We start from the raw sequence: 16,683 nt of genomic DNA on the forward strand, positions 1-16,683 counted from the left end.
TAAGATGTACAGAAATCATAAACTAACAAAACAGGTGAATAAAATTGAAGTTACATTTCAGCACAAGTTGAAATTTGATTTTATCCCATTGTTTTTTCTAATGTCTTGCATCGGTGACTATGTGCATTTGTGTATATATATGTATACACACACATCTAGTTATCATCATTGTTGATATCTGTCACTTTAAAAAGAAAAAAAGATCAGTCTAAGCTTTTCTGTTTGCATTTGAGATTCCGGTTTGTTAACAGTGTTGTTTTGATTGCTGCCATGTTTAAGGGCTGCTGGTTCACTGACAAGACTTTTTATTTCCTGGAAATTCTCAGTGTCTGGGACTCTCTTCAGAGCAGCTTGTGCTAATTAAGCTTCTAAGTGTCAGCTCTGTGGAAAGCTTTTTTTCCTCCTGCTTCTTAAGAAAAGCACCTGGGCTGCTAAAAAAAATTATTTGTTAGATCAGTAATCAAATCCAGTTAAGGACTATTATTTATGCTCACAGGCCCATTAATTTGCCAGTGGAAATTTAAAATTTTTATGTTCAGATAAAAGCCAGATGTACTTGGGCATTAGATTATGTTTCTGTTGCAGTGGCTTGCTAGCTTTGTGCATCATCAATAATTCAAACTAAGGTCATGCTAGCAGGAATGTGTCACTGCATGGCACCTTCTGAAGACTAAAGATTTTTTGGGGAAAGTTTGTGATTCAAATCATCATGATTTTTCTGAATTTTTTCTATCCATTTCAACCTTACCTGTATTTCATCAGTGTTTATGCTATTTTTTATGAAACTTGTAGAAAATTCAGAAGAAGATTCCATACATAAATATTACTTTTATGCATCGTTTGTGCTTAAGCAATATCAGTTGTGTATGTACTAATTTAATGAATATAGATCCAACATTCATGAAGTCCATGAAAAGTTTCAGTATCCTGGAAATTATATCTAATATGCATTCAGTAGTAATAGTCTGCTTTATTATTTTACCTAGATGACAGGGAGTGCAGTAGACACTGGGAATCTGTTCTGTTTTACTGTTTTTCTTGGTCAAATTTGACAATTTTTACTGATGGATAGATAGCACAACAATGGGCGTACTATCCCTAGATTGCTGAGAATATAACATACTCCATTAAAAATGCTTTGAAATGGAAATGTTGGGATTTTTTTTTTTATTTAACTGTGCTATATCAACATGCTCTTTTTCTTTCAGCTTATGTTTTCAAGGGTTGGGAATACAACATATGTTTGGGGTTTTTTAATGGAATTTTTATTTCATACAGACTGGAAATTCAGGTAGACTCTGCTCTTGATCAGTAGTAGAAGGGATATCTGGATGATTCCCTATCCCTCTTCCCCGGAATCAAAGAATAGGTTACAGGAGCTTAGTTCTGTGGTTTTTATGGTCATTATTGCCATATAATCCAGAAAAAAAAATCTGAGGTGCTGTGAAATAGCTCAGGAATGTGTAGAGGTGATATCCAGGTGATATCAATGGATTAAACTGGTGGTACGTAGAAGGCTCTCTTTCTCGTATAAGAGCATCTAAAATTAGCAAGTAGATTTTGAGCAAATTATGAGGGAAGGGATCCAGAATGAGCACATAGCTGATGGCGTGACAAACCAAGTTTCAATGTATTGTGAAACTAAGGAAGTTTAGAGGAAAATAAATTCATATATGCTAAGTAATTATGACTTTCAGAATATGAACTCAATTCCATTGGATCACTATAAAGGGAAGAATATTAAGTGATCTCTAGTCTTTTAGAACGCATTATTACAAATGCATACGTATTCAGGTCACACTTCAATGTTGTATGGTCACTGTAAGAAAGTCACTGTATGGTCACTGAAACAAACACTGTAATGTTTGTTTCACATATGCATATTTCTTAATGAGCTTTTGAGTTTTTTACTGTGGTGATTTTGTTCCTGTGGGCAATGCTGACAGTAGTGTTTTAATATAGGTAGTGAACTTATCTTATGGGCAGCAGGCCATGAATGAGTAGGTAAAGCTGACAAATTTGTTTGGATCCTTTAGTCGGTAATGTGTTTTGTGTTACCTCTGTGGGCTGAACCATGGCTTTTCAACAAAGTTGTAAATGTGTGCCTACTTTGAAAGAATAAATAGTTTGATGATGTGATGAGGATGTTCCTTAAGAAACCAGAAAAATTTAATGAAAATTTATCATATTCTGTAGAAGGAAATGCCCATCTCTACGGGTAGTAGTAATAAACCACTTCTATGACTTGGCAAAGTTCTGCTTTTCTGAAGCAGTATGTATTTCATTTGGATATTTACATGTTTGATAAGAAAAAGTAGTACCTTATATGGTTCTTCTAGGGCACAATGGTAAAGCTTTACTCTTAATTGATATTGCATGTATTTTCTTCTGAATTAACTTGAGAAACAGTTATCTACAGTGAGGTAATTTGAATATTTACATTTGGCATGTATTCATACAGTGCTCTTTTTTTGTTTCAAAACACAGCTTTCTTTATAGAAAAATAATAGGATCCTTCCGTAAATTGTCAGTAGGGTGATGCTACTGCTTTCTAGACGATACTTTTCGGATACTAAATGTTTTAATTTGAAGCTGCATGTTGAGACTGTGGGGTTCACTAGGAATACCTTATTCGTAACAAGGGAGCAATTGTTCATTGTTTTTTTTCTTTTCTTGTGGATTTAACCTTGGAGCAGTTCCAGCTGTGTTAATAAGCCACAGGAAGCTGCAGTGAACATACATATATTTAAAGAAGAAATTCCTTCTCTTACCTAATGCAGAGACAACTAAGCAAGAGCAGCTGCTTATTGAAGTCAGTTTAATTTTCTCTACATGTGAAATTAATAACCAAGGACAAGACATGAAACTAGTTCATGACCAGTAGTTGGCTGGTTTACGTCCAGTAGCTGCAGTTGTATGTGGCTTCCATATATGAGGTTGACTTTGTTTAATAGGGGAAAAATCACAAAGCATTAATTGCATTGGATATTTCTACAATCAGAAATCTAAATGAAATACAGGTCCTATGTTTTGTATGTTACACTTTAAAAGGTCAAACATAATCAATTCCTTTAAAGGAATGCCAAGTCTGAAAACAGTATTGGTGATATATATTGAGTATTTTTGAAATTGCCTATTACTGCTGACTGCTGCTTCTGCAGAATAGGTATGAAACATGCAAAGTGCATAGTTATTTCAGAATAAGTCGGGGGGCAGGTAGGACAGTAGACAGCAACTGATAGTACACATGTAGTTGTATGGAAAGATATTGCTAGTGTACTTGAACCTGCCATTTTAGAGGCCAAAAGAAGGTTAGGGGACTTCTTTTCCCTACAGAAAACTAGAGATCATCAGACACTTTTCAGTTAGTACCCAGCATCAACAGGCAGAGGGAGGTTTGGGAATTCTCCTTCTGTAGATCCCAGCAAATAATTTTTATCCAACCAAGGATAGCCCTCTGCAGTAAATGTTGTGGTTTAAACCCAGCCGGCAACTGAGCACCATACAGCTACTTGCTCCCTACCCGCCAGCAGAATGGGGGAGAGAATTGGAATGGTAAAAGTGAGAAAACTTGTGGGTTGAGATTAAAGAAGTTTACTAATTTAATAATAATAACAACAACAACAGTAATAATAATAGTAGTAGTAGTAGTAATAAATTGTAATGAAAAGGAAAATTACAAAGACAGAGAGAAATAAAACCCAAGAAAGATAAGTGAAATGAAAACAATTGCCTGCCACCAACCAACCAATGCCCAGCCAGTCCCTGAGCAGCGGCTCCCCTGCCAATGTGCTCCCTGAGCATGACATCATATGGTGTGGAATAACCCTTTGGTCAGTTGGGGTCATCTGTCCCAGTTGTCTCCCCTCTGAACTTCTTGTCTACTCCCAGCCTGCACTCTGTTGGGGCAGTGTGAAGAGCAGAAAAGACCTTGACTCTAAGCAGTGATCAGCAATAATTAAAACATCCCCATGTTATCAACGCTGTTTCCAGCACAAATTGGAAACATACCCCTTTCCAGATACTATGAAGAAGATTAACTCTATTCCAGCCAAAACTAGCACAGTAAGAAAGCTTTTTGTGAATATTTTGCATTTTACTAACAACAATGCCTGCAACACTTCAAAATGCAGCACTGGATTTCGTCTATGGCAAAAGTAATTTTTCTATTTTGTTTTAGCACTTTGTAAATTCATTGGTGTTGGCTGAAGTCAGGGCGCTGGTATCTCCTTCTTCTGGTATTGTTATGAACTCTACTACTTACAGCTACAGCATTAAAAGCAGCTCTGTCCTTTTCAGCTTTGTCATCAGATCGTGAAAGAAAATGCACGTAATTGTGGAACTACAAGGCAACAAATGTCTTAGAATTATTTTTCTTTTTATTTCAGCCACTGGAGCAAAACATTTGAAATAAAACATTACATTTCAGAGTGTTTCTTCTGTTATTTTCAATAGCATTAATATAAATTATACCTAAATTAACAGGAATTGTCTTTTGAAGAACTTCCCTTTTTTTGCTTTGAAAATGGTTTGCCTTTTTACCCTTGCTCCATGTTTTCTCCTTTCTTTGGAAAGAAATGTTCTGCTGTATTCAAATCTAATTTGTGATGGTTTTGTTCAGTCCTGAACAACATTTATTGTCACATGAGTTTTGTGTCCAAAAACTTTCAGCCAGCTCTGTTGAGAGCCACACTGCCAGACGAGTGACGGGGTTACTACTTGAATTTCATGTTGTGGATGAGGTGTTGTACTCACAGACTGACAAATAGTTGGATTGTAAGAAGAATGACTTTTATCTTGTTAACTTAGAATGCTAATTATGACTAAATTTCAAACACTGTCAAACATTTCAAACTTGACCTTTACATACAGACATCCAGCCAACATGTTGATCCAGAAGGCACCATTCCATTGAAAGGATGTTCCTGGGAAGAAGGCCAAACACTTGAAACAGCGTTTTGATTGCTTAGTCCGAAATTTCAAACAAGTGACTACAATAGGGCTCCGCTAAATGTATTTGTGGTCTGAAAAAAATTGCCATTACCCAAATTAAGCTGCGTGTTGCTCAAGCTGTTACAGTTACAGACATTCTACTTTTTAGAAGCTGAACTTGAACTCAAAAGCCTACCATTCAGGATTCTATTTTTTGAAAACTTAGGCATTATATAGTAGAAGCATTAAAGCCTCTGCAATGAATGTGCTTATAAGGGTGCAGTCTCCTATGAATTTTTCTAGTTGTGTGACACCTGATGTTTTTGCACATTTTTAAAATCATTAACATGCTGAACACTGTATAAGTACTGAACAGTAATAATATATGCCTTGCATTCTGTTCTTCTGAGTCTGTCAGAGGAAGTGACTGTTCAGATTTGTGTCCTAATGTTGTAGACATCTATTTTCATTTATAGTAGTATTGATCTTATTAAGGTACCTAGCAACGCTTTTAGAGAATGCTTTCTGTATATTTCAGTCTATGTAGTCAGGCAATATTACTGTCAGATAATATTACCACTGCTTGTGATTTCTTTGCTATTGCTTATCTATTTTTGTGCTAAAATCAATCATTCTGCCTTATGAGTAAATAAACTGTTGTGAGATACACGTTTCTGTAGTTGGATGGCTCTGACCACAATAAGGTTTCAGACCTGTTTGGAATCAATAATGCCATAATACATACAGATAGTAATAAAAAAAATAATTCAATGTGGCGGTTGTGTTTCCTAGGTATAGCCTATCTGAGTGGAATGTGCAGTGAAAAACGAAAATGTATAATTGCAGAGGACAATGGTCTGAACCTCGCTTTTACCATTGCCCATGAAATGGGTCACAAGTAAGTATGTGGGTAACAAAACCTAGTATATATTTGCATGCAATATTACTATGATTTGATTAATTTGATTGCATGCTTCAGTTTTTCCCTTTTTTCTTTTAGGAAGGCTTTTAAATTTGATGAAAAATTTGGAAAATAATATTTTTGTTCTTAATAATAATAATGAAATGTATTGATATATAGAATATAAATTAAGAAAATGTTTACAACTCGGAGTAATACAGGAATCTTTATAGATACACAATAACTAGGTTAGCTGGAAGGACTGATATTGTCTAGAGGAAAAGCAGGTGCCCCTGCTTTTCTTTTGGGACTGTGGTACTGTGTATCAGATCCAGCTCTGACTGTTGTTGCCAACAAACATTTTAATGAGAACATGAGTTGGAAGAGCCCTTATTTAATTTGGCTTTCTCAGGATAGGTCCCATTAAAGTGTATAATGGTCATCAGTCATCGCAACATTCTGGTTTTTCATGCCTTAATAGAAAAGGATGACAAAGTGAAGGTGAAAGTTACTATCCTTCCCAATTGGACTGTATGTTTTTACTCATTCCATGAGGAAAACTTTGAAGCAAAAGTGAAAAAATTCTCATGTTGCAATAATCAAATTTGTTCATTGAAGTTGTATTTGATTCTTGGCTTAAGAACTTGCTAAAGAAAATAAATAGGAGAGTTCTTATTTTAAAATAAAATAAAATGAAATAAAAAAAATAAAGGTGTTTATTAATCTGTCATTTTTATCTGCAGTGTCTGCTGCAGGTATCTGTGTATACATTTGTAGAATAACAGTTTCCAAGTGACAACAGAGAGGGATGTTTTGCTTAATCCCTTCAACCTCTGAACATTGAGGTTAATTATCTTAGAACAAACACTTTGAATTAAAAGTGATCTGCTTTAAATTTGGTCAAAGCTCTCTGAAAATGGAGGCCATAGCATCTAATGTTGAAACATGCAGTTGATTACAAGAAAGAATTAGAACTTAAAATATTTCCATTTAAAATTTGTCCACGATGCAAAAAAAACCAAATTCAGAGCAATTATGTAATTTGGAGGGAAAGGGTAACTTGACTATCAGAAGCTGCATGAAATTAGTCTTTTCTGGTTTTTCTTTTTTTGGAGTTTTTATAACTGCAGGAAGCTGCTCCAGGTTAATATAAGCCAGCCTGTTTGAGTGATAGTTATGATAAAGGAAAGACTTCAAAAGAAAAATTTGTATTTTGTAGCCACATGCTGTCCTTTTTCTTTTCACTGTAGTGTTTGCTAACATTAGAAGGGGGTTGGGTAAAGGAAGATTCATTTTCTGTACACTTGTTCTTATGACAGTAAGCCATGGAGAAGGGGAAAGAAACAATAACTTAATATGATCTGCAGATAAGTTCATTGATGGAGTAAATTAGAGAATTGTTTGAGGCAGGTATGATAATACCGGATAATTTAGACAAATACAAGTACTGCTTTATGCCTTGCACTATAAAATAAGTTTAGAGAATAAAAAGCTTTGCAGCAAAATTACCGGGTATGAAAAGAGGGGCCTCTCGATCAACAAGAAATGTGACACTTTCTGCTTCCTGAGAAATAGTGATGTACAAAATCCTAGATGCGGAAAACAGGAAGTAGGTATACAATTTTTGCAAAGTTACAGGCTATGTGTTGGTTCTGCGCTAGCAGATTTGACAATGTGGGATACTGATCTTTTGTAAAGAAAGTTTTGTCATGCAGCAGACAAGTTAGACCTATCTTTCACATTCTAAGGACTGCTGGATGCCAACAGCATCCAGAAAAAGTTAGACAAGAAAGCTCACTGCTCTTCTTGGAAGCAGGTCTTCCAAGACTGCTGCACAGACCAGGCTCTATAACCTTTGTTGCATTAGGTCCTCAACTTGAAATATTTTCACGGCTTTGCATTGCTGTGGGACTGAGGAAGAGAAAGGATTTAGCAAGATCTTCCTACAGGGACATAAAAACTAAATTGCTGATGTATGAATCCTGGGAAAAAATGTTAAAGGCTACACTATGAAACTTCAGAACTTTCAAATCCCTCCATATTAATTCAAATAATCATTATGATATCCCAGTCATCATATTCTCACAGTAATAATGACATCTGGATGACCTTAGAGACATTCTCACATTTCTCTGCAGGTACTGTAACAGACATTTAAATACAATGGAAATAAAGAATAAACCAAATCTGTTTTCATAGTTAAGAACAGGATGTTATTTGAACCATACATTTCTCCAAGAAATTCAACCTTATGAAGGCTAATAACAAGCCATGTAGAAAATTAGGGAGACTACCACAAAAGTGAAAGAATAGGTAGCCAGAGATACATGAACAGCTGCCATAAAAAATAAATAAAAAAGAGGCGGCCTCCACTGCAAAACATGGAGAGGCATTCAGCTTGATCCCTGCTTCATTATGGAGCCAGAGTCCTTAATCATTGCAATCTGAAATAAAGTGATCCTGCCCCAAAGAGAGCAAGGTAATCTTCCAGAGACATTTTTTTTTCTCTGCAGGACTGTCTGTGTCTGCCAGCCTAGTCCTGGCGAGTGCAAAGAAATACACTGCACGTAGTTTACCCTTTGTGGAGAAACAATATAAAAATACTTGAAGACAAACATTTGAATGAAGGTCCCATGAAAAGGACCTCAAGAGATTCAAATGTAACTAGAGTGTTTCTCACAGAGATTCATCTTGCTTTTTCTAACTGTCTCAGAAATGGAGATTAAATGATCACCATCTAGATCAGTCATAAATCTTTTCCTCTTTCAACACATCATGTTTTCTATAAAATTTTCACAAACCCTTTCTGAATCTTGAAGTCACTTAACTATTACCTTCTTTTTTTTGTCTAATATCTTTAACTATTCTGGTTGCTGCTGTTGTGAAGAGACCCGTTCAGCAGCGTAGGAGAAGCAAAAACTTTCTCAAAGATTTTGCCTCTCAAAGTACAAAGAAAAAAACCTTAATTTTTTGTCTTCTGTGCAACTAATTACTTGCCTGTAAATTATCATTCAAATAGGCTCAAAAGGTATGCAGTACATTGTAGATTTACACTGTAGATACTCATTTATCAGCCTGAGAACATAAAGAAAAAAAAACATTTGCAATCACCATTGTTTTGATGACTATAAAGGTGCTTTGAAAACAGATTGCTTTTGGAGGGCTTATTTTTATGCACCAAACTCAATGCTCTTATGCATGTATTTGAAATTCATTTGTCTTTGATAAAATCTTATGATCATTTGCAAACTCAAAACAATTTGGAAGACCTCTAATGTCACTGACATCAATTGCATAATTACAGGTTCAGGGGACTTTGGAGGGGATGGAGTGTACCCCCTGTGCTGAAATCTAGGTTTGCTTGCACGTGAACGCAGTTGAAGAATTACGGTTAATTATATTGAATACTTCTGATACATAGATGTTTATTAAGTGTTGTGTTGTGGTTTTCTTCATTTTTCCAATTAAGCCAGAAACATTCTTAACTAAATACAATGGCAAACTAAACCTTACTTTGCCATATGAAGTGTCTTTTTTCTAGTCATTTATATCTGAAAACCGATGATCTTTTAATGACATCAGGAATTAACGTTGTAAGTCAACAATTGTTTTTTGAACTCCATCTTGAAATATTAGGAACTAATTGGATTTGCTAATGAGCAATTAGGTAATTATATATGAAATCGTATTACAAAATAGAAACAAATTACAATTAATTCAAAGACATAATAGAATCATAGAATTGTTTAGTCTGGAAAAGATCCTTAAGAACAGGTTGTGCTGTTCTTATTTGGATAGGTATTTAATTACATTTATTTTACATTCCAGAATGTAGGATGGGTATTTCTTTAGAATAAACTAGAAAGTAAAACGACACATAATGCTGTTTTACCACAAAGGGAGAAAAATACTTTCTAGCTGTAGTGCAATTTTCTGCTCTGAGAAGGCAGTCAAATTAGTTTTTCTGAATTCTCAGAACATTTTATTTGATTAAGAAATGAACCATAAATTAAATTACATATATGATCTCAGGACAGTGGACCACAGTATAGAATTATCAAGTAAGTAATTTTTGGAGTTAAAAACCTGTTTACTGCAGAAATAAATGCAGGTGTGTTAAGTTGAAAAATAGTTTTGAAACAAAAACTGGTGAAAGTACTAAGGAGTTCATGCTGTAGGAGGTGGTCTTTTGAGGTTCCTCTATTGCAGAAATGTGCAACTGTGCAAATACAGTTCCTCTGCAACTGCCTTCATTACCAGAGTATGTTTCCCAGGTTTGTCCTGCAATCTGTTACTCAGGCTTTTGATTTGAGTGAGAGTGAAAATATGAAACTGCCACCTTCAGTGTGGCTATATTTTATTTTAATAGTGTTTTGAATTATAATTTTTTTCCCATCTTCAGACCTTCTCTTCTAAAATATTGTAACTTCCAAGCCTCTGCTTTAATTTTTTAGATTTTTTTCACTAACGGTTACTTATTAATTACTTGTTTATAATTAGTAAGTTAAGAGCCAATAGGATTTCTAAATTTTTTGACCTAGGAGGCTGAGAAATTAATCTCTTGGCACCCACAAGGTCTTTTTTTTTAATTTGGCTTTAAAATACCAACTTTACTGTTGGTCGGGACCTTCTTATTTCAGGTTATGCTTTTCTGTCTCCCCTTTCCTTGATGTGAAACTGTTCCTCTATTTCTGCCTCTAATTGTTACACAGTATGACATATGCTTTCTAATTCACATACATCTTCTTAAAATTTTGAATGTTTTGTTATCATTGTTCGTGTAATTTGTATACTAGCATGAAGGACACAGGCTACCAAAATTTTGGAGCCCTATCGGAAACACTGGAACATTCAAATATGAGAAAATCCCTTCATAGTTACAGGCATCAACAGTAAGTGAATGAATTTCTAGCAAGTATAGACAAATCTCAGAATATACCTATCTTGTATATGCTGTGCGTAGCATTTCTCTGAAAGCAGAATTGCATAAGAGAGATACCGTGATGTCATATATTTAGCCAACTCTGATCTGTTGATAAATTACTGACTTAAAAGATGTTTGCAGCATGTAGGTTATTTAACCAAGAGTATATTGGTTAGGATAGTTACTCCGTTTACTGATTGATTAAGCTAAACCTTTACTCAGTAATGGCCATAATATCACTCTGGGGTCCCTTTCTTTCAGAGCTCTTGCTTCCCAGCATCCTGACTCAGGTTATCTTGGGGTCCTACAATGTCAGGCGTTCCCATGGCAGGACTGATGAGTAAGAAAGAAGCTGCTGCAGAACTGCAGTCTTACTGGCAACCGTGCCGGTAACCTGTCCCCAAATAATCTAGTTGCTTCCTTCTCTCTCCCGTAAATCCCTCATCTGCTGGGCTACGGGGGCAATGGACAGAAGGTACAGGGGAAGTGCCTGTCATTGTGGCCTCCTCCCAGCTGCGCAGACTCTGTCATTTTACCCCCATTGTTTCTTTCCTTAGTTTTTCTGTCCTTTTTGGCTGACAATCCAAAGCTGGGTTTCTCAGTCCAATTTTAGATATGTAGATGCAGATATTAATCTATCTGTAGATATAGAAATATCCATAGATTCAGGTAGTTGGATACAGAAGCAGCCCGACTGTCAGAGATGTTGAGATTTAACTGTTTTGACTGATTTTCATCGTTACTGAGCTTTTTGCTCAAAATGAAGTTATTGTTGCCTGTCAACTGCAGCATAGACATGGGTACCTAACTTTAAGCAATTCAATTTGAAAATCACAGCTGCAGTTTGCAAAATTGAGCTTTAGAATGATTTTTGAAATAACATGCACAACAAACTGTAAGAAATTATCTTTCCCATACATGTATTTGTATCGTTGATAGATTTACAGAGAAATGGCTATACTTCTCTGTAGTTTGTGGATAGCAGCATAAAACATGGACATACTTTTATATTCTTTTCGTTATTGTTTTACTATCTGTGATAACATTTTCTGTTCTATTTGTTCAAAAATGTTCACTTTACATACCAAAGTAGGCATCTGTGCTCCATAGTCAGATTTATATGAGCCTAGGATCTCATTGGGCAGATGGGTATATCATAGCAAACTTCCCAGTAGTCTGGAAATTGTTCAAAAATATACACTTGCAATTAGAGATGACAGAAAGGATGCAGCTTATCACATACTTTTAATTTCCATTTATTCTTGCACTCAAAGTTTATATGGTGATTCAAAACCGTGAAAAAAAATTGTTTTGCTTAGTCCAATTCTAAGAACAGACAGAGGCTCAAGAAAGATCTTATTTTATGCAAACATACCACAAAAATATCAAGCAGAAATCAGGCCTCACTAGCCTTTTGCTGGTAGCTAAACAGCCGAAGAAAGAAGCACCTCAGGAAGAGATGAAATACCGGGACAGTGAAGCAGTGCTGCATCAGGATTTTTAGTAAGTTAAAAATATATGATGATTTTTTATTTGAAATTTAGAAGATTAGTCAACTCTTGCTCTAGCGAGCTGTCATTGCTTCCATTTCTGCCAGACTATAATGTTCCAGGATGGATTTACAGTTAATTTTCCTTGAAATAGCATTTGTAAACTGAACAGTTAGTAACTGAACAACAGCCTACAGGATGTATAGGCTTAATTGATAGTCTGATGCATTTAAAATACCTGTGAAAAAATTGTCGAAAGATCCTAAGAGTTTCAATACTTTTTGTTAGTAAGTAGATAATTTTTTTGGTCTAGTCACTGAGTACCTGATAACTCAAAGTCTTTTTCCTGATTACATGTATTCTTCATTTGAAGACATGTTGTATGTCAGTGTTTTTCCTTGGCATAAGATTAAAGTCAGATACCATAGTCTTAATTGTTTATCTTGAAATACTGCAGTTTGCAGGATGTGACATGGGTATCGTATTTGCCAGAGGTGAATACTTTTCCTATATTATACACTCTATGAAAATCATCAATACGGGACCATATGTATCTTCATGTTATGATGCTAAATACATCTGACACATCAAAGCTTTAAGTTATTTATATACTAAAGTCAAAGGACCACAACACCATGCTCTGTCTAGATACAGCTTCTTGAAGCATGGTGGTAGGAGTGTTAGAGTGATAGAGAAGAAAGAAGGTGTTTAGCAAAAGTTACAAACTCAGCTGGACAGTAGCATGCAGTAAATGTTAATGTCCTCATATTAATATACATATTGGGTTTTTTACCTAGTTTTTTTTAAGATTGAAACTGTAATCTGAGTTGCTAACATCCTAGAGAACGAGAAATGAGTCACAAAAGAGAAATACTCATTGCCTAAACATATTTCTTTTGATTTTTTTCTTTTTATCATTGAATTATTAACAAGAAGATTGAGGTTTCCTTGTCCAGTATATTCTTCCTTTGAAAATAAATTTTTTCTGAAAGAAATAATTTTCTACCTTTTACCATCATAGTTTTCCTGTAACGGGGTTACTTGCCTTTCAATTCCCTTCAGGCTAAATAATTCATTTACAACTAGAACCATGTGTCTTATCCTACTTATCATCTGCCATTTGCAAAGCACAATGAAAATAATGAATAAATAATAAAAAGCTTTCCACCTGGAAGAGTGTGGGGTCACTGAGCAAATTCATGATGCCATGAATGTAACACATGTAGGAGTATTTTGGAGTCCTGTAGTGAGAATAAGTATAAAATAGCACTTTACAGTGCAGACCTAATTCTTTCCAGAAGGTGTGTGTATATAGCCTTATTTAACTTATTTAAATATAGCATAATGACTGAGGACCCTTTGTTGAGATTTAAAAGAGCTTTTATTTCTTAATACTAGGGTATAAGCAAATCAAATCAAAGTGTGGTACTTGGTACTTTTTCAGTATGTGGGTTGACGCTGGAATGCATTTTGTGCCTGCAGGAATATAACCTATTCCCTTGATGGCAGGAGAGATGCTGTCATCTATCTTGAATCCAGATGTATGCATATAATTGCAGCAGCAGAGAATTGTAAAGGAATTACTTCGTAACTGAAAAATTGAACTAATATTTGTCTCCTACTTTCAGTGGCCTGAGTTCTAAGCACAGAGAAAATAAGGATTCTTCTTTGTACTATTCTTACTGCACGTTAAACATCAACAGGGATCATCTTCAAAAATTAGCAGAGATTGTTCCAACTTTCTGCATGATATCACAAAAAAATAATCTGGCAGTGTTTTTTAAAAAACTTTTAGAGGTTTTATTAGATAAAAATATTTTTTCAGTTGACTTGACAACCATGTATAATGTTAATGGAGTTTATTTGACCAAGGCTCTTTTTCAAAATACTTTTAAACTGAGATTATTAAAATATAGTTTAGTTGCATACTGTGAGTTGATATATTGCTAATATTTCAGTTAGCGAATTCATTCCATAGGATGCTTCCTACTTTCACATTATATCTGACATACATATTCTTTAACCAGAATAGATGAAGCATTTTTATATATCAGTGAAAAAGTAATGCTTCTGTTCTTAAAACAGAATTTGATTTATTTCCGTATAGATATCATCTACTACTTGTTAAAGTGCAGCACTGTCTTATTTGTTAATTATGTTTTTTCAGACTGCTATAAAGTTATCCTCTTACCCCAGACTCCCTTGTCTTCCTCCCACATGCATATGGTGTTGTTTTACTCTTGCATGAGGTTGAATGATCACAGCTGTGGGAGAGAGGAGCTTATGGACAGAGAGGGCTATGTACCCAATGCTAGCATAGTAAATTCTATGGGAAGAGCACGGAACAGCACCGAATATTTTCACTGAATTTCACTGAATTTTTTTTTTTTAGAGTTGGAAGGGACCATATAGATCATCTAGTCCAACTCCCCTGCTGAAGCAGGATTGCTGTTTTATTATATATATATAGGATATTTATATATATATAGGATATATATAAAAAAAAAATATATAAATATATATATATAGGATATTGTTATATCCTTGATTGTTAATGAAGAAGTAGATACACATGTTTACATTACTTACTCTCTTGCTGGGTAGGAAGGTAGCAATGGCTGCATAATGTGATGTGGTGAACGAAATCAGAAGTCAATGCTACTGCGTATCGACTTTTATGTGATCTTGTAATTGATATTAGGTCAGATAAAAGTATGCAGTCATTACAATGCTATAGAAGAGATCAACAGTATGTACTGAAGAGAAGATTTCTGAGAATGTTTAAGAGCAGGTTCTGTTGCTACTTTAGCATGCTCCTCATATAATATCTCACATTGTGATTTAATTAGTTGATGTTAGCATAATGACCTATACTTCCCTTTTGAAGTAGCTATACATTCTTATAATCAAAGGCTTCAATACCAGTCCTCACTGCTTCCTGGATATTTTGTTACATGTACTTAATTTGGAGGTGGAAATGTATGGAGGAATGTATCCCATTGGATTAGTGGAGATACTTTGAACTATGTTTGAATGTCAAAGCAGAATAGGACAGGCGTTAACAAAAGTATAGCAGCTGAAGTATTGGAAGACAGTGGGAATTAGATTTTTTTATTAGTGCTTAATGTTGCTGATATACACAGTTGTTATAGGTACAACAGTTTTTACCACTTCTTACTTTAAAAGACAATGTTTTGCTTTTCTGCAGGACAGAGTAGGGCTGCAAAATTCCAGCACACTGTTGAATTCAGTGCTCTGGAGAGTAGTCTCATGTTCATTTACAAATCTTCAAAAACAACTGAGAGTATTTAATTTATTTCTCTTAATGCCAGTCACGCATGTTTCCACTTAGCTAATACTGAAAACTATATTTTTATTTAAATCTCTCTTCTTCCTCTCTGTTTATGGGCTGTGAATGAGAGTGACTGTGAGTCTTCACTTCGGTTAAAGCACCAGCTTGAAGCAGATTTTTAGTCAAAATTTTCATTGCAGTGCCCTCTGTGAGAACTCACTGGGATGCTGAGTGTTTAAAGTCAAAATCCACTGAACTGCTTCATCAATGTTATTTTTAACAGTAAACACTGAAAAACCATTTAGGTTCAGTTTTTTAGATACAATAGTTATACATTAAACTAGTAAGCATTTTACTATTCTATAAAATTTCAACAAGCCAATTCCATATGGAATTAAGATAGAATCACTGCAAAAATATCAAACTATTCACTGATCTCAAAAAGTATATTTCCAATATTTTTGTTGAACCATTAGTGAAAGAAGTACAGTTCATTAAACCTGCAGTAGTTGTACAATTCTGAGCATTCAAAAAGTTGTCCAAACTGTATATTTAACAGCTGATTAGAACATAAAATTTCTCATCAAATGAACAAGCCTTCGCTTTCACCTTTCAGTATAGAATTGTCCTCCAGACATAGTTTCATGTACTTCTATGAAAGCTATGTTGGAAAAAAATCAAAGAAGATTTCCTACATGTAATATACCTGAGTTTTTCATAGCCTCTTGCAGGAGTTTTAACTTACAAACATTTTGAAAACAATTGTTATTTTGTTGTGCTTTGGTTTATTTTTAATAACTTCAAAATTCAGCATGGGGATAAACCACGACAATGACCACCCATCCTGTGCAGATGGTCTCCATATCATGTCTGGGGAGTGGATTAAAGGACAGAATCTTGGGGATGTTTCATGGTCTCGGTGCAGCAGGGAAGATCTGGAAAGATTTCTCAGGTATATCATTCAAGAAAAACAACTCTTACTGTTTGCCATTATAAATAGTTGCAATAAATATCCTGACATAACAAGTTTTCAATAATTTTAGCACTTCTGTGGCAGACTTGTGTTTGTATAGCCCATCAAAATGATTTAAATTATCATGAACTATATAATATTTGACAGATTAAAATCTGTTTTCAGCAACTA

At 34.8% G+C, this 16,683-nt stretch overlaps 1 protein-coding gene across 1 annotated transcript in view; it reads left to right on the forward strand.

Annotated features, from left to right (window-relative positions):
* The window catches only part of ADAMTS19 (ADAM metallopeptidase with thrombospondin type 1 motif 19), a 146,615-nt gene that overhangs the window by 70,751 nt on the left and 59,181 nt on the right, over positions 1-16,683 (forward strand). The window contains exons 8-9 of the mRNA XM_074166133.1: positions 5,725-5,830; positions 16,351-16,491. Coding sequence (XP_074022234.1) covers positions 5,725-5,830; positions 16,351-16,491 — 247 coding nt within the window. The remainder of the gene's footprint in view (positions 1-5,724; positions 5,831-16,350; positions 16,492-16,683) is intronic.

Source organism: Numenius arquata, chromosome Z, assembly GCF_964106895.1.
Source record: "Numenius arquata chromosome Z, bNumArq3.hap1.1, whole genome shotgun sequence".
NCBI classification, from domain to species: Eukaryota; Metazoa; Chordata; class Aves; order Charadriiformes; family Scolopacidae; genus Numenius; species Numenius arquata.